Source organism: Lygodium microphyllum, chromosome 12 (genome assembly GCF_053477565.2).
Source record: "Lygodium microphyllum isolate KBCC chromosome 12, Lygodium_microphyllum_v1.1.10, whole genome shotgun sequence".
Classification (NCBI taxonomy): Eukaryota; Viridiplantae; Streptophyta; class Polypodiopsida; order Schizaeales; family Lygodiaceae; genus Lygodium; species Lygodium microphyllum.
Genome location: NC_141146.1, coordinates 141,086,570 through 141,111,337, shown reverse-complemented (window position 1 = coordinate 141,111,337; position 24,768 = coordinate 141,086,570). Strand labels below are relative to the sequence as shown.

The 24,768-nt window shown below is 38.3% G+C and overlaps 1 protein-coding gene and 1 long non-coding RNA gene across 3 annotated transcripts in view; one reads left to right on the top strand and one right to left on the bottom strand.

The window, feature by feature from the left end:
* LOC148028360 (uncharacterized) overlaps positions 1 to 14,471 on the bottom strand; it is a 107,230-nt gene extending 92,759 nt beyond the window's left edge. The window contains exons 1-2 of the long non-coding RNA XR_015692719.1: positions 14,336 to 14,471; positions 1,359 to 1,472 (exon numbers count right to left, since the gene is read on the bottom strand). This is a non-coding gene — a long non-coding RNA (uncharacterized LOC148028360). The remainder of the gene's footprint in view (positions 1 to 1,358; positions 1,473 to 14,335) is intronic.
* Positions 1 to 15,059, top strand: part of LOC148028359 (peroxisomal acyl-coenzyme A oxidase 1-like) — a 108,196-nt gene extending 93,137 nt beyond the window's left edge. Inside the window, exons 13-14 of one of the 2 annotated variants that reach the window (XM_087690178.1) lie at positions 14,089 to 14,272; positions 14,383 to 15,059. In XM_087690178.1, coding sequence (XP_087546304.1) covers positions 14,089 to 14,272; positions 14,383 to 14,613 — 415 coding nt within the window. In that variant the 3' untranslated portion in view covers positions 14,614 to 15,059. Of the gene's footprint in view, positions 1 to 14,088; positions 14,273 to 14,382 lie in introns of those variants that run through there. The other variant, XM_087690179.1, reaches the window with a different exon arrangement.
* Positions 15,060 to 24,768: the final 9,709 nt, after the last annotated feature.

The following is a 24,768-nucleotide window of genomic DNA, read 5'->3' as shown; positions in this document are numbered from 1 at the left end:
GTCATGAATCCACTTGTTATTACATGTATGTGCATATTACACTCTTGACAGTCACTTGAAAAGTCTATTTTCCGGAGATAAATCGGGCACTAGCTGTAAGGATTTTGATTGAGCAGGAATGGTATCCATAGAGCCATGTAATACATGCCCAAGTGTCATCTACTAAGCCAGCTCAAGAGTAGCCTAAAAGCAACTGGCTTATTTCTTTTGGCTCTCATACAGCCCCAAAACATTTTCTAGATGAAACTTACTTACAAAACTGTCATCTACTAAGCTACCTCAAGAGTAGCCTAAAAGTATTTCTTTTGGCTCTCATATAGCCCCAAAACATTTTCTAAATTATATTTATTTACAAAAATCAACTGTCTCTGGAAGCATAAATGGCTCGAAAAGTTCTATAAAAGGGATTCAATGTTTGACCACTCTTCTCATCCTAAATCATACCCTACACCCTTTGCTTTTTCTCTCATCACCATCCATTACCTGGCTTTCAGTCTACTGTGACAATTTCGGCCATCAATAGCACCTGCGCTGCCTCATTATCACCATTTATTAGGTGGTGACCTGCTTGCTGCCGATGTCATCTCCTGCTGTTGGCAACATCATCAACCTGCTGGCGACAATCTTCTGGTCTATGTCTTCAGCTGGCAACCTCCTTTCTTAACCCGAAGTTTGCCAAGAAATCGTTTTGCCAAGAAATCGTTCGGCTTAAACACGCCTTTGACACGGGTATTTATGTTTTCAATTCGCTCAAAGATTGTTTGTTGGGTTTGTCAGAGATAGATCCGGTAGAGATAAGATAGGCAACAGTTAGGCGTGAACTAGCAGAAGAACCATACAATATCAGAAACTGTGTTCTGCGCGCTGCTGGTCTGTAGTGGTATCAGAGTCTAAGGTTTGAAGTAAAAATGAAAACAAGAATAGAAATATTAGAATATAATAAATTACCTACGTTAGCTACTCCTGAAGGTATCGGATATGATTTATATTCCTGTAATTCAGAGCCAATAACTATAGGACATAATTCTTGGAAACTCATACCCACAGGCTTAATATTAAAATTCCCAAAAGGAATATATGCAGAGATACATAATAAATCAAGCATAGTATTGAATAAAGGATTACAAGTTATGAATGCTCCAGGAATAATCGACAATGATTATGAAGGAGAAATTAAAGTGATACTCTTTAATCATAATAAAGAAATAATGATAGGAAAATTATACTCCTATAGCACAATTAATAATGAGATCAATGGAGAAAAGAAGATTTAAGTTAAAAGGAAAAACAATAAACTTCTGTTTAAATAAGAAAAGAAATTTAGAAGGATTTGGATCAACCAATTAAAATGGAGCTACCTGAGATAAGTTTGCAAACTCAGAATATAGAGGCTGCTAGGCTCCCGTCTAGTAGCTATAGATTCAGAGGAACTCAGTTTGGAAGGTTTCAACCTTTCGACTTGGTCAATGAATCTGATGTATGGGGCAAAAATCAATTAAATTGGATTAGCTTATTCTTAATTAAGACATTTGGAATAAGACCAAATCTAGAGATAGAACCTACTGAGGAAAATAAAAAAGAATATAAGGATTTGTTACAAAAGCAATGAGCATTCCCCAGTAATGATCAAATATCTTGAAAGAGAAATAGAACGACGGACACAAATGATACTACGTGATCTGCAACTCTGTTCAGATCATGAGAGACTAAATAATGATGTAATAACAGTTTGGGATCCCTGTTGGCCAATAAGACATGTGTTCTTCAATCTTGCACACTTACAGTACTTTCTGTCAAGATATAATAACGATCATCGTTATAATACAACCATTAATGACTGTATACTGCCAGTATACCTACACTTATTAAGAGTACATGGTTAAACCAACAACAGGATACCCTAGGTAGTAGAATAACATTCGCCAAACAAGCCATAAATGTTTGGTGTAGGCAATTACACCAGAATAGAGTAATGACCAAACAGATAAAAGCAGAACTTTGCTGTCCAATAAATTCACAAACAATACATTTTGGAACTTCAAAGAATATTACTAGGATTACTAAGAAAAGACAATACTCCATCTAAGATAACCAATACAGGCTATAAGAAATTTAGACCTTTTAGGAAAAGGTTTTATCCCAGAAGGATTAACGAAAAATATATACCACAAGCTAAGAAAGAAAACAAAAGAATTATAAAACCTTCTAATCAAAAACCAAAAACATGTAAATGCTGGTTATGCCAGAAAATTGGTCATTATGCGAATGAATGTCCTAAAAGAAAGATAAGGACTAATCTGAATCAGATATATGAACAAAATTTCTCAAACTAGTCGTCTGGAGATAATACGGATAATGCCTATGTAATTAGTGAAATAGAAGAATCTGATAGAGAATGGAGCATTAGACATACAAGAAGACGAGCTTCATGAGAACTTTAGTAAAAGCTTGATCTTTGATAATAGTATATATAAAGAGATCGCTAAAGATAAACCGTGCGATACATCTAGTAAGGCATTCGATAAAGAATTCCTAGAGCAATGGCTCAAGCTCTTTAATAGATCAAATATCATATACTATGGATTAAAGATTAAAGAGCGATCCATTGATATTAATGAGGCCAAAGGAAACATCAACATTCCTCTACTACTCAAACACGATATTCAAGAAAAGATTAATAAAATTTTTAAAAAACATCTCCATAAAATAGGATTTATTAATCTAGGAGGAATTCATATATTAATACAAATACATTATAGACTTGGTATAAATTCACCAATAAAAATAGCATTATTAGATAGCCGAATTAATAATCGACAAGATGCCTTGTTAGGAATTGTCAATGGTAACCTGGCTATATATCCAAGGTATACTATAAGCTTAAATGATAAAAATGTAAATAGCACCTTAACGTTAGCTTATAATTTTGAAAGGCATGATCTATTCCAAGATGGGTCAAAACCTTTCAACATACATTACGCTGTAAGCTATGCACTGACAAATTCAGTGCATTCAATAAAATTCAAAGACAGAGATATAATATCCATAGATGAAATCTACAATACCTTCGAAGAGATAGACTTACCAACCATCGAAAGACCGCTAGTATTAAATGAGGAATGGACACTTGATATAAATCCTAAACCCTCTATAGACGAGACATTAATAGATAAGTCTCCTATAAAAGTAAATCAGGGCATATTGATTCGACAACCCTCTCACAATTCGGGGGGAGATCGGATAAAGGGAAAGAATTATCAAGCATAAATTATAGGAAGGATAATAATACTACACAATTTAAAATCCTTGGAGAATTCTTTAATGGTCAACATTGGAAAATCCAAGAAATATTGATAGATACAGGAGCATGAAATAACTATATTAACCAAGAAATAAAAAAAAATATAGTAAAAACATCTTTAATAAAAAATTATCCTTATCAAGACTGGACGGGGAAAGTATGGGAAATTGATTAGTCCTGTGAAGTTTTGATAAAAATAGATAATCAGATCATTAACATAACAATGATGGTAGACAAGGGGATTTCTAAAACATACCCTATAATCCTAGGTATGAGATTCCTGGAATCATGTAATAATTATAAAATAGAAGATGGAATACTATCATTAAGGTAAATGGAATTTTAATACAGGCAGAAAAATGTTAGCCCTTAATAGAATTGACAATATATATATAAAGATATTAATACACATAGAAGATAAACCAGAAGAATATTTTGCATATATAGATAACAGATCTTCGATTTCAATAGCAAAACGAGAAGACTTCCCAGAAAACTATTGGAAAAGGACTGAGACACTTTACCCATACAAGTGAGGAATGTTATAATAAACATACCCAAAATATTTCAGGGAAATAATCAAGGACTTGATATACTGTTAGGGAATGATTTCCTAAATTTATTTATAGAATATAGACAAAGAGATAATGAAATCATCTTCAAAACAAAGTGCCATACCATGATAAGAATCAAAAGATATTCTTATGGCAAGCCATGAATAAACATGAATAATATAATAGAGTATGAAAAAGAAAATATAACTAGATTAATTAAGGAATGGCAGGACAAATTTGAGAAAGTTTGCTTTGAGAACCCATTGCAGTTCTGGGAAATAAGGAAAAATTATGTAAAGATCGAGCTAATAGAGAAAAACATAATGAGGTGTAAACCTATGATTTATTCTCAAGAAGACCAAGAAGAATTTAAGAAACAAATAAAAGAACTTTTAGACATGGAATTAATTCATGAATCTAGGAGCCCACATAGCTCACCTGCATTCATGGTTCACAATCATAGCGAAATCAAGCGAGGTAAGGCACGACTGGTAATAAACTATAAACTCCTTAATAAATATACCAAATTCAATGGTTATTATCTACCAAATAAAAGTTTGTTACTTAATAGAATTCGGAATAAGAACATTTTCTCTAAATTTGATTGTAAATCAAAATTCTGGCAATTAAAATTAGAAGAAAGTAGTATAGAATATACGGTATTCTCAACGCCTCAAGGGCACTACGAATGGATCGTAATGCCTATGGGTCTGAAAAATGCACCACAAGAATATCAACAACTAATGGATAAGATCTACATTGTTATCTCAGATTTTTGTATTGTATACATAGATGACATATTGATATTTAGTAAAATTCTGAAACAACATATCAAACACTTAAAGAAATTCTTACAATTAACCATAGAAAATGGTATAAATCTTTCCTTCAAGAAAATGGAGCTCATCAAAACATGAATAGAATTCTTGGGATTCGTAATTGATAATAATGGAATCGAATTACAAACACATGTCATAGAAAAGATACGAAATTTCCCGGATGTTTTACAAGAATACCATGATCTACACAAAAACGAGCAACCTCAATAGAAACAAATTCTTTGCCCTTATCCAATCGTAACGTCTTCAATTTCCGGCCCAATCGGTTCTCCTCAAAGAGTAACTAATCCTTAAAGTTGGAGTGTCTCTGACTTCAGCTTTAAGAAATAAACCCATGTCATCCTGCTATAATCATCCACAATGAGCGTGAAATACAAGTTCCCTCTAAGGGACTTTGTCCACATTGGTCCACAAAAGATCGATAGAAACAAGCTCCAAGGGTGTTGAAGACCGCCTCGAAGCCTTGCTAGGAACAACATCACGAGTTTGCTTCCCATAGATGCAGGATACATAAAAGCAATTGCAGTGATTTTTGGGATGTGTAAATCATGCCAAGGAATTCTTACATAATATAGCTCTTAAACGAAATCCGTTGCAAAAATTATTGAAAAAGGAAACCATTTGGAAATGGACAGATAAGGTAACAAACCTAATAAAAGATATAAAATTACATGTACAGAATACACCTCGCCTGACACTTCCTCAGGATGATACACTACTAATACTAGAAACCGATGCTTCCGACAAATGTTGGGGGGCGGTGCTAAAAGAAAAGGTAAATGATAAAGGAAGCATTTGCTGTTATAGCTCAGGAACATTTACAGATACAAAAACAAGATATTATTCGAATGAAAATAACTATTAGCTGTTAAAAAGGCCATACATAAATTCAATTACTTTCTTCTTCCAAGAAAGTTTATAATATGAACTGATAATACGCAAGTTCGCGGGTTAAATTTCAATAAATTACCGAACCTTTCCCAATACAAAAGATTAATTAGGTGGCAGCTATTATTTTCATATTACAATTTTACTATTGAACATATAACGGGAAAAACTAATGATTTTACTGGTTTATTGAGCAGGGAAGGCGCAAATGGATAAAACTCAAATAATCAATAAATTAGAAAACATCCTTGTGGATGTAAAAAATTACAGAGCATGAGATTCAATGTCTTCTTGAAGAACTAACCATGCCTCAAGCTGTTCCATAGGTAGAGAAGGATATCTCTCTCATTGGGAAATACCTTAAAAAGGGGAAAACATCTATACTAAGTAATACTAGTACTTCAGTTGAAGGCATAGGGCCTGATGAGATTGGTACGCTATATATTCCTGTATTGACAGGAAATTCTGGCCCTGAAAAAACGAGTAATTCTGGCCCTGAAAAAATGGGTAATAATCTTCCCAAAAACTTGGGAAATATACCTCCTGTATCAACAAGAAATAAGTCTAGTAATAATGCAGGTACAAGCTCAAGACCATTGTATACTAAGGCATACAATGATGATGTCATAATCACACCCAAACAGTTCATCGAAGAATTCAAAGAACTTACCGAATGGATAAAAACCCTTACATACCATCCTAGCTATGTAAAAATCCAACAATCTCTGTATCCCAGGATAATCACCCCACCAAAAGCTGATGATAGTATGATAATTAAATTATTCTACTTTGCATACATAGATCAGGTCTATGTATCATCCACATAAGAGGAAATAGAATCCCTACTGGCAATATTCCTCAATGCTGCAAACTAACTATTGGAAAGCGACTTAACCACTAACCTTTGCATTTAATTCTTTAATGCAGCCCCTGAACCTCAACACCAGCAAGGAATCCACCTGGCAATAATCCGGAAATGTAATACTCAAGAAAGCTTTACAACTAGAACACATGTATAACGTGCCCGCCCCTCAAATCGCGGGACACGTCTTAGCAGCCCATCAAGAGATCAATCTAGAAGACGCCGCCCGACACTCCCAAGGAATGACACAGGGTTTGCCAACTAGGGTCTCTCGAGTCTGCCCCGCAATGGAACTTATCTAGCCGTTCCCACTAGGATCGACCTGAAGTCCGGGTTCCTAGCAGTCGAGTCTTCCTAATAGCCTTCTAGGGTCGGTCTACAGCCGCTCCACTTTGTGTAGATACAATTGGACCCAAGCAGACTCATACCACACTTGGTTCAAAGAGAATGGGAAATGAGGGGGATGCATCGCTCGACCTCTCTGCCCGTAGGGCATAGTCCCATTCCGGTCCCCTAAAACGGTATGAATCAGGATTCTAACCACATTGTCTAAGGACATCGTCCGTCCTTCCCTAACATTCCTCGTTAACATTTCCTTTTGAGAAAAGCTCTCGGCTAACCGAGACCACCCTTCCATAGGATAGACCCATTGGTCACATCCACCACACTTCCCTCGGGGTTGTTTTAGTTATCTAATTACCTACCACGTTATGTTTGACACATAAAAGCAGCTTCCTTAATTAACTCGTTAGTCACAGGTTCCTTTACGTAATTTAGGACACTGATGTTGGGTATTTGACTCACGCCTCACTTACGCCTACGCTCATATGGGAGTGTCGGTGATCAGTAGGACACTGGGCACTTTTTACTCTCGGTAGGAGAGGTTTTTTCCCCCAGACTTATAGTCTTATTGTCGTATGTGCTTATGTGCTTATGTTACACACTTATGGGCACTTAGTGTGTGTCAGGTGTGAACACCCCCTACAACCCTAAGGTTTAAGGGTTGTACTTTGTACTTTTTGAACACACTCTTTCAATCTATTCTCTTGGGTGTCGTGCTTCACTCTGTCTCTCACTCTCACACTGTCTATTGAATCTCAACTGCACCTCGATCCTTCCATCTCACATTTGGTATGAGAGCGGTTTGCAGTCTGCAGACTGAAGCTCCTACTGTCTGCAGCCCCCATCTGTCTCCCCCTGTACCTGCGTGCTTCCAGTGCACCTACAGGAGCCGCCATCTCAGCTGCCTCATGAGGATTGCTGAGCACCCACTCACTTTTATTCAGCTGGTTAGTTTGCTTCTAGAGGAGGAGCAAACAAGGAAAAATAGTGGTGTGGATGCTATAGTCTCTGAGCAGGCTTTTGTGGCAAGACAGAAAGCCAAAAACAACAAGGTGAAAAATGCTCCACAGAGTTCTGGCACTTCGAGCACATCGCAAAATCAGACACAAGGAAAATGTCACTATTGTAAGAAGCCCGGCCACTATATCACTGAGTGCAGAAAGCGTATTGCCAAAGAGAAGAAGGAGTCAGGAATGTCTGTTTCTACTACTCCTTCCACTGCTAGTGAGCCCGCGTCCTTTGTTGTGGACAGGGACTATTGTTTTTACACTTGCAGTTATGACATCTCTTGGGCCGATAGAGCACTTAGCTCTACAGAGGATGTTGACACTTGGTTCTTTGACAGTGGTGCTTCTAGACATATTACATCTCGTAGAGATTTGTTTGCTTCAGTTAGTGCACCTCCCGTTGGGAAATCGGTACAGTGTGCCAATAATGCATCATACCCTGTTCGTGGTATTGGGGAGATTCAGCTCACAGCCATTGATGGCTTTATTCTCCGCCTACAGGATGCTTTGTTTGTGCCTGGAATCAAGAAGAATTTGCTTTCTATTTCTTCTTTGGCACGTTGTGGTTTGCAGGTCACATTTGATGATGACCGTTGCATGGTTAGAGATAAAGAACGCATGACTTTGGTCTTGACAGGATCTTTGTGTCATGGTTTATATGAGTTGGATGCTCTTTCAGTAGATCAGACAGCATACTTGACATCCACTCTTACTCCTGCTATGATACAGGCGGAGTTATGGCATGCTCGTTTGGGGCATGTAAACTTTGGCAGCTTGATGCTTTTGCAGCGTACTCAGATGTTGGATGGCTTACCTCTCTTGGAGAGACCTCCTGAGCACTTATGCGAGGGATGCATTTTAGGAAAAATGCATCGTTTCTCATTTCCTCGTGATGTTGCTTTCAGAGCAACAACCAGATTGCAGTTGGTGCATTCAGATGTTTGTGGGCCTATGTAAACCATGTCATTGGGCGGTTGTTATTATTTTGTGACATTCATTGATGACTTTACACATTTTTGCTGGGTCTACTGTTTGAAAAATAAGTCAGAAGTGTATGATGCATTTTTGGCTTTCAGTGCACTTGTTGAAAATCAATCTGGATGCAAGATTAAGACTCTCCGTTCGGACCGAGGGGGGGAATACATGTCCTCTATGCTGAATTCCTTTTTGCAACAGAAGGGCACAGTCCATCAGTATACTACTGCCTATACTCCACAGCAGAATGGGGTAGCAGAGAGGAAGAATCGGTCACTCATGGAGATGGCCAGATGTATGCTGAAGGCAAAAAGCTTGTCTCATAGTTTTTGGATGAAAGCAGTCATGTGTGCTTGCCATATTTTGAACAGATGCCCTACCAAAGCCTTGAAGACCATCACACCTTTTGAGGCTTGGAACAGCCCTAAACCTTCTGTTGGTCACTTTCCTACCTTTGGGTGTCTTGCCTATGCCCATATTCCACAAGTACTTAGAAAAAAGTTGGACAACAAGGCTGTTAAGTGCATTTTTATGGGATATAGCAATGAAAGCAAAGGCTACAAACTCTATGATCCCGTTACAAAGAAAGTTTTTGTCAGCAGGGATGTTGTTTTTGATGAAAAATCAGAATTATCCTTGGCTGGTTTGGACACATATCAGGCTGCCCGTGATGTTTTTGAAGGGCTGCTGCCCATTACTTTTGGTGATTCAGCTGGAGCTTCAGAAAATGAACCTAATGTTCAGCCAGCTGTTCCTATGGAAAGTGCAGAAATTCAGCCATTGGCTGATCGGAATATTCAGCATCCATCATGCTGAAACTAAAATTCAGCAAGAGCTTGCACACGGTCAGGATGCTAGACAGTTACCTAGATGGTATTTGCAGACTATGCAAGATAGTCCTTTGGATGCACCCATGGCTGGTCGTACTAGAAGGCAAACTCATTTGCATGATTCAACACATACCATGGAGTTTATTATGGCAGCAAGTACTTTTGATAATGAAGAGCTTGAATGTTATGAGGATGCACAACACAGTGTGCATTGGATGGCAGCAATGCAAGCTGAATTAGATTCTATTACTAAGAATCAAACTTGGGATTCGGTGTCCTTGCCATTTGGGAAGAAAGCCATTGGAACGAAATGGGTCTACAAACTGAAAAGGAAAGCAAATGAATCCATTGATAAATACAAGGCATGGCTTGTAGCTAAAGGCTACGCACAGAAAAAGGGCATTGACTATGAGGAGACATTTGCTCCTACTTCCCGTATGACGACCATCAGGTCTATGATTGCTTCGGCTGCACATTATGGTTGGACAGTGCATCAGCTAGATATCAAAACTGCATTTTTACATGGGGAACTTCAGGGAAAGTTTATGTACAGCAGCCCATTGGTTTTGCAGTTGAAGGCTCAGAACATTTGGTATGCAAGCTCAAAAAGGCACTATATGGTTTGAAACAAGCTCCTAGAGCTTGGTATGCAAAAATAGATGCTTTCTTGCTTGGTCAAGGATTTCTAAACAGCTCATCTGAGTCTACCCTTTACCCACGCAACACCAACCTCCTAAATTTCCCTTTCAAAAGAATGCAAGGCATGACAATCATACTCAAGAAAATGCAAAAAATCATAAAAGAAGGCAAAGGACGCATCATGAGTAAAGTCTACAATAAAGCGGATGTAACAATACTCATACAAGACTTCTCACCAATGCATGAAAATGACAAGGCTGCACTAAAGGCAATAATGGAAGAAATTCTTGAAAGTAAAAACTCATCCGTCCAACAACTGCCGAAGACTTTTTTGTAAAGAACACCACAAAGATTGTAACACATGTATTTGCACGGTCACTCCCTTTCCGACCCTTGCGAAATAAAGCAGCAACAGCAGCTAGCACTACCGAGGAAATCACTTTATGTAAAAAAGCAAAGAAAGCTCATAACCCACTCAACAACCACCAATAATGCAAACCGCGTCCCTGAATACTATAAATACAAGCCCTCGGCTCATTTTGGAGAGGAGGAGAACTCATCACTCAATTCTCATATCTCATTCTTCAGCTCCCATATCCTTAGAAGCTTTGTAATAACCCTATCCTCAGAAGCCTTGTAATAACCCAGCGAGAATGCTTCCTTAATGTATGATATTTCTGGAATAATGGCCAGGTAGAGCCCTCATTCTGCTGGTTCTGCTGATATCTTACCAATTCTTATATCTATTCTCTGTCTATCATGTCCATGAATGAGTACGCCTTGGTGTAAAGAAATTAATCTGAGGCTGTGGTGGTTGTCGACTAAGGATATCTGTTCAAAGAAGGGAAGGAGGAACATGCTGCGAAGCCCTAATCCGAAGTTTGCCGAGAAATCGTTCAACTTAAATGCACCTTTGACACGGGTATTTATGTTTTCAATTCACTCAAAGATTGTTTGTTGGGTTTGTCAGAGATAGATCCGGTAGAGATAAGATAGGCAACGGTTAGGCGCGAACTAGCAGAACAATCATAAAATATCAAAAACTGTGTTTAGTGCGCTTGAACAAGCTCATTAAAGAAGTTTCCCTTGCCCTAAATGGATAAGTTGTTGGATCAGCTAGCATGATCAATGATTTTCAGTAAGCTCGATTTGAAGCCCAATATCCCCGGATCAAGATTTGCTTTGAACAATATTCCAAAGATTTCATTTAGGACTCCTTTTGGCCTGTTTGAGTATGTGGAGCTTCCTTTTGCGCTGTCCAATGTATCTGGTCACTTGTCTCGGCTGATGGCCACAAGATGGACATGCTAAGTGAAATCTCACTTGTCTCGGCTCATGGCCACAAGATGGACATGCTAAGTGAAACTATTGGCTATCTAGAATAGTTGAATTATTCCACCTATGACAAAGAGCTTTTGGCCATTAGCACTCCCACAACATAGATACCCCTAAATCAACAATGCCACATAAGATTGTATAAGCAAAGGTCAAAGCTACATTGATTGTCACATGAGCTATATATCAAACAATTATATATGGGTGTAAACTATGCATGCTCTTTTGGGAAAAAGAAAAAAGAAACCACTATCCATTATCTCAATAATGTAATAAATATACAATGAGAATAGAATTTCTACTCCACAAAGCCCCATGTTTAACCCAATGAAAGAACAGGTTACACGGAAATAAGCTTTGAGAAAACCTTCCAAACTACCAGAGAATTTGCCTTGGAAATCAGGTGTGCAATATTGATAAGACCATCCAACAAATCAAAGTTTCTATGCAAAATTATAATAGATGTGAGGCTGTCTCAGTTGCATGTGAGCATCTTAAACATCGAGGTGAGGCAATGTAACATTTTGCCAGCTCTGTTCCCCAGGGAACGCTACAATCATGCACCTCCAAAAGAAAAGCCTTTGCTTCAAAGGATTTCCACCATTTCAAGGCTTGGTCTATGTGACATAGTGCATTGCCATGCTTATGAACCCAAGGTGGATGGAATATATGTCTACATACTTTCGTGGATGACATGACATGCAAAGACATAGGATGGCAACCTGCATGTATTTAAGCTTCCAAACTGCAATTCCATTAGTTTCAACCATGGATGGCACTAGTCAGAAGTACTGCAGTATATCCATGATTTATGCCAAGCACATGTGTGTCGTGCAGTTGGAAAAGATAGCACATGATCGTTGTCATTAATCACAGCATCAATGTATTTGATTCTCAATTGGATTATAAGCTTTAATCGGCTTCCAGATTGTCAGTAGTTCTTTGAACATTGCACTCCAATGTATGCGTTACTTTTGCCAAGAGTTGCCATGTGATGGTGGCATGGTCGACTATTGAATATGAGACAACACTTTCTTCCAATCTTGTATCAGGACAGAGAGTGCGGACTTCTTGGAAAATTTCCCCTGAAGTTGATCTAGAACCACCTCCAGTGGTATGCAATTCAATGTCGATGTGTCTCCATTTTCATATTGCCACACATGGGAGCTAGCATGATTGCCCAAAGTTGCTTTTGCTTAAAGAAAATAGTTAGCAAGGTATTTTTCCTTGCCAGCACATGATAGTGACTATGAAGTATATTCAAATGCCATTCATCCTCAGAGTTCATATCAAATCCACCTTCAGCAGTTTTACCGCCCAGAAATTTTGTACAAGTCTTCTAAAGAAGCGCCATTGTTTAAGTCATAAATTCATCAATATCCTTTTTTGTCCGAAGCCCTAATGGCAAATAAAGCTGCACATAGGCCATAGTAATTGATTGGACTATCTGAAGCTTGACATCCAAGAGCCAAGTTGAGAGCTTCTAGTATTCCTATTTTTTCTTGCTAGACCTCATTTGTTTGTTGCTTAATAATGATTTTTTGTCCAATGGGATAGCCCAAGTGCCTGACAACCTCGTGTGGCTGCAAAATCTGTCTCAGCGAGAGCATAGCATGCCTATGTTTCAAAGGCAAGAGATTCAATCTCACAAAGTTAATGTGCAGTCTGAATGCCAATCGAAAGGCAAATCAAGCATCCATCAGAATTTGAAACATTTTGAGGGTCATATTTAGCCATAAAAAAGGAATCATCACGATAGTCTTGGTGAGGAAAGGCTTTGCATCTGATGATTGCAACCGTGTAACATTCTTGCATCTGTAAGGCTGTACATATGTAGCAAAAATGGGTTAGTGGCAATGGCATACAAAGCATTCAATGGGCATCCCTGTTTCACAGATCCTCCCAATGTCTAGGGCATAGATAAATCCTTCCAAATGATACACTGGGCAATTGCATTTGTATACAACCGATAAATCACATAGACAGGTCGGAGTGGTGCTAAAGTCCATGGGACATCTTTGCATGAACGGAGGTAGAGCATAGTCATAGGCAATTGCCATCTTTGGGGTTATGAACATCTAGAAACGGTTTAGAGGACGAGGATCTTACCAATTTTACGTTCAAAACAAAGCTGGCATTTTTAACGAGATCATCTTCCTACCTTTTATAAGTTATTGGTTGTCACATGCCCACCCCCACAAAGACTCTTTGGACGAGATGTATTTTACTTGCTCTTTTATTTAATCTTTCTTTTGTTTTTTTTAAAAACACAAATTTCAAGAAGGCTTGAAATTTGAAAGATGCAAGATGCTTTTGTGATGTACCTAGGGTTTGAACTGATGTACCCATGTACACGTCCACTCATTCAAATCCACTTTGGCTACAACCCCATTCGCTACTGTTTGTCTCTCTCTCTTTTAGTATGAATGATACACGCGCGCGCGCGCACACACACACACACACACACTCTCTCTCTCTCTCTCTCATCGTGAAATACAATATCTACGATCCTGCAGGTTCTATGAAAAGCTTGGGGAAGACATTGATGGCTCTGGTGTAAGTGAGCAGTTGCAGCTTATATACTGTGTTTATGCACTTTCTGTGATGCAAGAGTGTATGGGAGAGTTCCTATTAACTGGGTACCTATCGCCTGAGCAAGGGGTCCTTGTGCGAAGTCAACTGAAAGCTCTTTTCTCGCAGGTAAACATCCTCTCTCTCTCTCTCTCTCTCTCTCTCTCTCTCAGAGTCAATTAAAGGGCCGACCTGGGATGCGCGTGATTGATAGGTTGATGTGATGCTTTCTTTTGCAGATTCGCCCAAACGCGGTCGCCTTGGTAGACTCGTTCAACCACACTGATCAATTTCTGGGGTCAGCTCTGGGCTCCTACGATGGTGATGTGTACAACCGCCTTTATCGAGAGGCGTGGAAAACCCCATTGAATGACAGAGAAGTGGCGGACGGATACGACGACTACATCCGACCTCTCATCCGCCACCACCAGCCCACCTGGATACCCTCATTTGCTGCGTCTAAATTGTGAATATACGCAGTCCTTGTGTGTGTGTGTGTGTGTGTGTGTGTATGTGTATATAGAGAGAAAAGAGGGCGGTAGGAAGGGGGGATATATGCAGTCCTTGTGTGTGTGTGTGTGTGTGTGTGTGTATAGAGAGAAAAGAGGGCGGTAGGAAGGGGGGATATTCACTTCCTTAAAAATTTGCCCTTTAAAATAAGGATATACTCATATAAGGATAGTATTGTACTTAGAAGGACCACGAAGGTATTATCCGTTTACACAAGGAGCTTCAATAGAAGCTAAGTCTAGCGAGAAGTTACTAGATCTCTTCACAACGAAATTGTATGCTATGCAAATCGAAATTGTGGGATGTTCTTTAAATTATGGCATTGGGCCTAGCACGAGTGCAAACGTTGTTGGTGTCTCATCATAGAATAAAACAAATGAAAAGTTACTATGGTCATTATGAGAAATGAGAAAGCTTCTATTGGAAATGTAGTAGCTATGGTCTATTTAGCTTATCTTGGCATCTCTCTCACATATATTGATAGATAGATTACGCACATGCACATAGAGACACTGAATGTGCAAATATATCATAAGTGGTGGCCCTTGACTCGTATTGTTGCAACTTGCTAAATTACATTTCAAGAAAATTACTAATCTATTAACTATATAAGTGTACCAAATATTGCAAATTAGAAAAGATCAATACATTCACACTTAAGACACAAGTTAATGCTTAACCTAGGCCTTAAGGAGGCAAAGAAATGAGGAAATACATTTCGATGCATGTGCCTCCAAAATGTTCTTGGATATGTCCTCCCAATGTTGTAACTTGTGTTGCATACCTTAGCAAGTTGATTTGGTAATGTGTCAAAGTTGTATGGCTACTAAATTCTACTTAATCATGAATTGGATTTGTCATAAAAAAGATAATCACTAGTTGGAGATTTTAATATACGCACGATTATTGCCTTGATAGAGATGTATAAGAGGTGACTCCATTTATTGGGAGATCGTCCCAGAGAATGCAAACATGCAAAGATCATTACATGACATTGGGGAGATTAACATAGTATGACAACTATTGCATTACACTAGGAAGTGTTCATTTTTAACATGTCATAATGGCTAGGTTCAAGACGGCTCACATGCTAGAATTCTAAGGGGAGATCAAGTATAGTAGACTATTTGATGGGGTCACTCTTTTTGTTGCGAGATATTGATGACTTTATCCAAGCATATTGGTTTAGCAATAGTTCATGCATAATTGAGTTTTACAATGAGTGGTTGCTCAACTCATTGCCGCTCCAATTTTTAGAAATTTGCCAATGTCTGTATAAGATAGGTCATGTATATAGAACTATAGTACATGATGGATTGTTTATCATGCACTTGTATGCTCTTAGGATGAGAACATCCAAGGTTGAGAGAAATTTTGCATGCATCATTGATGCATTCCTAATCTTATGGCTTTTTTCCACTCCCACAAAGTATTACCCCACAAAATAGTTGGTATGATGATGAGTGTCGTGAAGCATGAATACAATTGCAGTGTGAGAAGCTATAGGAGATGTTGAACATAGGAAAGCTCATTTGATCTTTTGACATCTTGTGCAAATAAAAAATGAGCATATTTGGTCAAATTCAAGACAGAGATAATATGTACTAATTGTTTCTAGGGCGAGATACCAAGAGGGGATGGGAAATATTTTAGGAAAGGCAATCAAGTATCTTATTCATTGTGCTAGAGTATGATACAAGTATGCAAATAACATATATGATGTACAAGGCTAACCCTCTATGTGTCTCTCGCATGGTTCCCACCCATCTTACATTTCATACTTTACTATAGGGATGATGATAGAGGTGATTCAAAGATTGCAACATGAGAAGGCATAAGATCATTATGGCTTGGTTGGGAAATATTTTATGCATGCATGTGAGATTCTTACTTATTTATTGAGGCATATTTTGAGTCAAGCATGTGTAAGGGCTTTTCAGTGAGTTTGGATAAAGCATACCATTGCATTAGAGAACTATAGGACAATTATGATTGATCACTTCTTGCTCAAGATATATGATTGCATTTTAGAACAAGAGCTTAATACATGGGCAAGGAGGCATAGGTATAGAGCATGAGGGCGGGCATGCTTTAGGAGAGGGTTCACTATATTCGATCATATATTGACCCTTACAAATATTATAGAGGAGGGTAAGACATGAGAAGAGGATTTATTGTTGCTTTATGGATCTTTCCAATGCATTCAATAGGGTGCCTCGTACCAAACCCACGTAGTGACCTAACCATATTACACTCCAAAGGATTTACATTGGGGGATTTAGTAGCAACTTGAGTATATTGCACTCCAAGGGATCTACAATGGGGGATTTATGCCTTGTAGAAGTTAATGATAGTGAGGGTGCATGCTCCTTTAGGAGGGCTTTCTAATATGATGGATAGTACCATGGTGTGAAGGGTGGCCGATTTCACCTACTCTATCTAGTATTTATGTCAATGAGCTCTCTGATATTTAGATAAATTAGAGGGGCTAGGTGTGAGCTTAATTATGTTAGATTTAGTATTATCCAAATGCAAGCACACAACTTGGAGAAGAAGCAGCTCAAAAAAGAGAAAAAATTCAAAGTGTGTTGAGAGCTATCAAATAGAGAAGATTTACAAGACTAAGTGTGCTTTAGAAGTGAATGGGTATATATAAGGCTGGGGGATTAAAAACTCCTAAAGGGATAAAAACATGCCACGGTGGTCCCAAGTGTGTTCATACATATTACTACCGAAATATGGCAATGAATCCCCCTTGAGAGTAATCCGATCAATAAGAGTTAGCACTCATGTATAGGGAAGTGCCATGCTCGATAAACTAGATCTATCCACAAAGGGAAGTGAGCCCAAACCTTTGTAGAAAGCTTTGAAATTCTCATGAGGCAAAGCCTTTGTGAAAAGATATATAAGGTGGTTCTATGTTGGCACATAGGCCAAGTCGATCTCTTCTAAGAGTCTCTCCTTGACCTCATGATAGAGCATGACAATGTGCTTAGTACATGCATGGGGCATTGGATTTTGTGCAATTGCCAATGTCAATAAAGATGGTGGCGGTAGATGACTATCCAATACCCAGACTAGCTAAGAGACATCTGGGCCAAACACACGCAATCACAACTGTGAAAGATGCCCTATACTTTGCTTTATAACTAGAAATGGCCACAATGGGCTGCTTCTTGCTCAAACATGATATGCATGAGTTGCTGAACCACGATATGATAAATCATCATAAGAACCAACCCAATCAAAATATGAAAAAGCATGTAAATCTGGCACGAATGATCTCCCTTTATAACAAAACAACCCAAGGCATCAAGCACCACTCAACTAGTGAAAGATCCCCTTCACTACCACCAACCAATGCTTAGTACTTGGGCTATGCATAAACTCGCTTATTTGTGAGATTGTAAATGGAATGGCATGCCTCATAATGCATACATAAGTGAGGCATCCAACAACCTTCTAATAGAGAAAGACGTCAACACAATCTCTGGCATAATGAAGGCTCAACTTCAAACTTGTCTCCATATGAGTAGCAATAGGCTTGCAAACTTTAAGACCAAATCTTTGCAATAATGTCTCAACATACTTTGTTTGACACAGAGCAATACCTAAGTGAGGCATCCAACAACCTGCCAATGGAAAAAGTCATCAATGCAATCTAAGGCATCATGAAGGCTCAACTTCAAACTTATGTCCATATGAGTAGCAATAGGCTTGCAAACTTCAAAACCAAATCTTTGCAATAACATCTCAACGTACTTTGTTTGACACAAAGCAATACTTCCATTACATTGCTTGAATTGAATGCCCAAATAATGATGCAATAGGCCCAAATCCAGTATATCAAAGCTCAACCTTGAAATAAATATGTGTGCCTCATTAGGACCAATTAGTAGCATGTCATCAACATAAACCACAATGATCATAGGCACATCACCCTCATGCCTCACATATAATGTGCTCTCAATTGGACGATTATGAAGACCATGTGTAGTAAAGTATGTACGTATCTTCACATAGCAAGCCCGAGATACATGATTCAAACCACATCTAGCCTTTTTCAATCTATACACTTTGTTTTCTTGCTCTTTTTGCCAGAGAACACGCTGCTGAAAAACATACACTTACTCACATAGTTCCCATTCAAAACTGCAATTTTGATGTCCAACTGGTGTACATTCTAGCCATTATAAGCCGTTAATACACAAATGCTATGAATAGTTGTCATATGGTAAGTGGGAGCAAAGGTCTCATCAAAATGAATGCCCTTTGCTAAGCATAACCCTTTGCTACAAGTATAGATTTGTAGCAATCAACATAGGCAACTAGCTCATGCTTTAACTTCTAAACCCATTGGGTGCCAATAGTCTTCCTGTCAAAATGCAAATCACGTACCAAGTACCATTTGTGACAATAGCATCATACTCTGAGATTACACAGTAGCCATTCAATTTTTTGAATTGTGTCTCTTCAAAAGACATAGGCTCATCCTCATCACACAAATAATAGGGCATAACAATCTCATGTGCATAAGAGGCACTAACGAATATGACTAGCCAATGTGCATCTAACTTACTATTGCGCAATGTTTTCACCATTTGTTTCAACAAACTTCTATATTGTTCAATCCCTACTCTCCCATCAAGATCCATCAAGATGTGCATCATCTACATCTACATAAAAAATAAACTAATTTGTGATATCATGAGGAACCTATATCGGCTCAATAATTGCCTCACTTGGCATTACATGTGACTACACATCACCACAAAAGAGGCAACAAAGTGTCATAGATATCCTATGAGCATACATTTATCTATTTCTTACATGAAAGTAAAGGCTAAACAACATTTTCCACATTGACATCAGGCTAGCCAAGATACTCTCACTTTGTGGATGGTATAACTTATAACCTTTGCTTTCACTACTGTACCTAGCAAAAATGCATTTTATGGCCTTATCGTCTATCTACTTTCGATTGTTTTTTTCCATAGTCATCCTTGGTAGGGAAAGATATAGCCTTTGTTAGTTGCAATGTTGGTGGGCTCTAGCTTTGGGAAAGTGTTTTTGTTGAAGCTTGAGAAGAGCATAAGGAAGTGGCATGTTGGGGACAATCCCTCTCATGACTCTTCTCCTTGTTCTTGGAGTTGCCAGTTAGTGATGAGGCAATGGCCAATAACTTTATTGGTGTTGCCTATTGTTGCATAGTCAAAAATATATTCACTGTGGTATTGACTTCTTCATTGTCACCATTGGTTATGGTGAGAGTACTTGATTTTGTTTTGTATCCAAGGCAATAGTAGGCCATGCCATGGTTACTTGCACGGTAGATTCTTTATCATGGTAGGTCTAAAGAATATAAACATTCCTAAAATCTTTGGAAACCAAATCCACCTATTTCATGTGTAATACCTTGAGTGTGCCGACAAGGCTTTAGGAACCTATCGTGGCTTGATGTTGATTTGTCTCCTATATCTCCAACGTCTTGACCTCTCTCGACTTGCGAGAAGTAGACCCTGCTGGTTACTTTTTGACATGGATAGCCTCATGTCTCTTATGTTTAAACTTGGGAATCCACTTATTTTGGGTTGTGTTTGGAATCCACTTCTTTTGTGTTTGGTTTAGACACCCTTCTCACTAGTTTTTGGGAGTCTTGTATTGGAGTAGATCCTTGGGCAAGGTTTTACCCCCCTCACCAGAGGTGTTACAAAATGTAGTTGGAAGAAAGCATGCCCTCACTAAAAACAATGATAATTTTCACCTAGGTAGGGCTAGGTGTATTCATTATGTGTCACAATTGACATTGCACTTGGCTTGTCTTTTGAATGTTGACCTAATAGAGTTTCTTTCCCAATTATATCTACATTAAGTAGTGCATTAAAATTTGTGGGGAGGCTTTCAGTCTCTATGATCAACAAGACCTTGCATTTCCCTAGCAAGGTGTTATGTGTACCCTAGCATGGGCCGATTTTGGCAATGGTAGGACTTAGTTAAGGTTGCCCAATCCTTGTGCAATGAACTTGACCCTAAGATAAGTTGGTGGTAATATTTTTTTGCCATCTTTAGGATCAATTGATGTGGTGTTGACAACATGTACAATAATATGTGGTAGTAACATCAATGGTTCACATAGCGAATATGTGGACATGTAGTACTAAAAAAAAGTCAAACTCCTTGCCCTCTAGAGTTTCTAGCTTCACATTCCTTGTTCTACTGATTTGATGTACCCAAAAAGGACCAAGACCTCCAAATTTCATATTCAACTTGTGTCATTTGATGGAGTAGAGTAATACCAAGTCACCCTTCTTGAAGTCTCTTTGTTTGATGTGCTTGTTAAACCAAGCTTTCCTTTGTGTCTTCTCATAGATCTATGCATGTATTGCTCAGAGTTGAGTTTATAATAGGTGTTCTGGCTCAAAGAGATGCTTGCTCCAAGCTTTTTTGCCCTTTCAATGCTCTTTTTCGACAAGTCACAAGCTAGGAATAAACAACTCAACCGAAAATATTACTCTATATATATGAGTTTACTTGAAGGGAGTTTGTCATGTTGTTGTTGTTTTGTAGGCGGTTTGATATGTCTACAAGGCTACTGTTAATTTTTTGCCAAGTCACTTTGAGAAGTTGATAGTGTTTTTGTCAAAACATTAATCAAGATTTTGTTTGTGGCTTTAACTTGGCCATTAGCTTGAGGATAGGAGGGTGATGATTTTTTGTGAATGACCATAAAGATAGACAACAAATGAGCAAACACTTCTTTGATGAAATGCGTGCCTTGGTTACTCACAATCTCAATGGGACAGTTGTATCTAAAGATCACATGCTCCCATAAGAAGTTACCTATCATCCTAGCATCATTCTTTTGGGTGGCGCTTGCCTCATCCCATTTTATTATGTAGTCATTTGCCATGATGATGTACTTCACTTGTGGGCAATGGGTTGCTAGGTTGATGGATTCAATGAAATCAATACCCTTCTTTTCAAAGGGTTAACAAGCTATTATAAATATCACTTTCATTTTGACCATCTAAATTAGCACTTGCATGCATTGGTTCTTATTACAATTCCTAACGAATGTTGCCATGTCACTGAAAAGAGTAGCCCACCATGATTGAGATGACTGAAGAACCTTCCTTGCAGTGGTGCCTCTATTAAAGTGTCATCCTATGATTCCCCCATTTGCTTTAGTAAATGTAAAATTATATTTTTCATATTCATAGATGCATCTAATCAATAGGCCATATTGGCCTAATTGATAAGATGCCTAAGTTGAGCTTTCTCAATTGCGTAATTAAGAATTCTTTTCTCAAGTATCTCAACTACATCATTGATTCAATACAATGTGAGGTCTACTTTATACAAATCCTCCAAAGATTCTAAACAAATGGTATCTAGTAAATTATCCATGATGTGTTTTCCTACAAGTTTTCCATTATTCTGTCATGAGATGTGGTTTGCCATGTAATGTTGCTTGCCCTTGCAAACAATGAAAACGAAGCTAAGTTCCAATAAAAGTAGTAACCATTAGGCAATGTGTTCTATCATGCATGGTTTATTAACAAGATAAAGCAATGCATGATTATCTACAATGAAGGTGAATGCCATTGCCAAAAAATATTGGTGAAACTTCTTAATTGCAAAAACCATTGTCAAGCCTTTCGTTTTAGTGGTGGAATAGTCCATTTTTAGCATCAGCAAGTTGCCTACTCCCAAAGCTCACTAAAAAACTCGTGCTATGTTCTCTAGGCTAGCACAACAATGTTCCAATGACAAATTTTGATGCATCAACGTGCATGTGAAATATTATTTTCTAGTCTAGGGCTTGGAAGTTTTGAAAGAGTGCTCTTCAAAGCTTCATACACATGTTGACATTCATCGGTCCACTCAAAGATTATCAACAATTTGCACAAGGGTCAAGCAATCAATTAATAGTTCAATACACTGTCAAGAATATCTAATGTGGCCAAGCAAGCACTGAACACCCTCATATGGAAGGTCAACAATCACTTTGACTTTTAAGAGGTCGGTGGTTGCAATGCCATTCTTTGAGACAACATGCCCTAGGATACAACCACGTTTCACTCAAAAGTGGCACTTTAAGGGGTTTAGGAAAGTCTATATTGTACTCACCCCTCTAAGACTATCTAGAGTTTCTGTAAGTGTTTTGCCCAATTGATATGAATGGAGAGGTTGTCATTGAGAATTTTGAGCTACTTCCATAACATATCCTTGAATATCATGCACTTGAGTCAATGAAAGGTGGAAATGGTATTAGTTAGCCTAAAGGCATGACTATATAAGAGTATACTCCCCACACAATGGTGAATGCCATTTGTGCCTATTTTTTAGGAAGTTATAAGCCTTATTTCATACTATTCTTTTCAAAATGTGCTATAGTAAGGGGTAATTATCTCCCTTAGTTGTGACATTAACTTTTTTTAAGTTGATTGATTGACACTTTGATATTTTCATTTTTCTTGAGTAATGTGACTATCGAAGATATCCACTCACTTTGTGCTCAAATTCATAGATGAATACAACATTTAAGAGTTCATTAATATCTTCTTTGTCAATATGTGCACACTTAGGATTCATAACATATGGTCTCTACTTCACTAGGGTGGTGTTAGGGACCATTGGGATGCTACCTTTAATGTTGGGATGTACGTCTTTAAGTCCATCTATAGACAAAAGCATCCAAGGACAGCTTCAAGTGGCTCACAAGATTAGACTCCTAGTCCATTGCTGGGCCAAATTAACTTCCCTAGCCCTGCCAAGTTCTGCAAACATGGTTCATTGGCATGTTCTTGTTGTTTAGTGCCTAGCAGCACCATCATTAGATCTCCTTTTTTGAAATTTGTGAATTACTTAGGGGGATCTTGAGGTTTCTTTTGTCTCTTGTCTCGGAAGTCCTTGGTCTTTTTCTTATCTTCCTCATTCAACCTCTTGTGGCTTAGGTGGATTGGAAGTCCCCCTCAATGTGCTAAGTTTTAAGAGGTCAAGCAATTTTAGGGTCACTATTAGAGCTTACCTCATGCTCAGAGTTGAGGTCATAATTTGTTAGAAGAGGGGGTTTCCCTTTGGGGACATAGCTCGGATTTGACTTGGACTTCATATATAGCTACTAATTCATCTTGATTGAGCCTTGCTTACTCGTAGCCAACAAAAACCTCAAGGTACTCACTATTTCTATGAGTGCTCGTTTTTTTGATTGCTATTTTATCATTGTCGTGGCCTTAAGAAGGGTAATTTGATGGTTGCAATGATGTGCAATTGATTGGGGACATAGCTCGAATTTGACTTGGACTTCATATACAACTACTAATTCGTCTTGATTGAGCCTTGCTTACTCGTACCCAACACAAACCTCAAGGTAATCACCATTTCTATGAGTGCTCATTTTTTCAATTGTTATTTTATCATTGTCATGGTCACTTGAGGAGGGTAATTTGATGGTTGCAATGATGTGCATTGAATTGCACTTATTTATTGGGCAAGAAATGTAATTAGTTAAAGAGTTGCAATCGGGCTTTCTTTGTGAATCTCATTTGAGCATTATCATCAAGATAGCATCAAGGTCAACAAATGAGGCCTTTCAAGTATCCATTTCTACACAAACTATCTCCATTTGGTTCTTGAAGAACATCAACTTATTACCCTAGTCCTCAATCACCTGACCACTCCTTATCCAAGGTCTACATAGTAGTAGGATGTTGTAATCCACTCCCTTGAAAATTGGCCAAGACTTGAAGGCGTATGGACCAAAGGCTAAAGGTGCACTTAATATATGCAATTTTTCATGCAAGAATCATGGAGAAAGAGGAACAAGGGGTGCAAGAAAAGTGGGCACCAATTTCTGGGGTTGTTCTTGATCATTATGTGTGAAATATGCATCATCTCCCGCAAGAAGTATGAAGAATGGATTCTCCTTGCCATCCTCTATGCACTTGTGCAAATTTTGTGGAATGATTTGAAGAATTGAAAATGCTAATTTTCCAGTCTTTCTCTCTTCTGGAATTGGCCAGATATGGAAAGCATGGCAGTGGCAGTGGCCGTGGACGGGATTCTCAGAAATCTCGATCCAAGTCTCGTGGGAAGTCACGTAGTAAATCCCG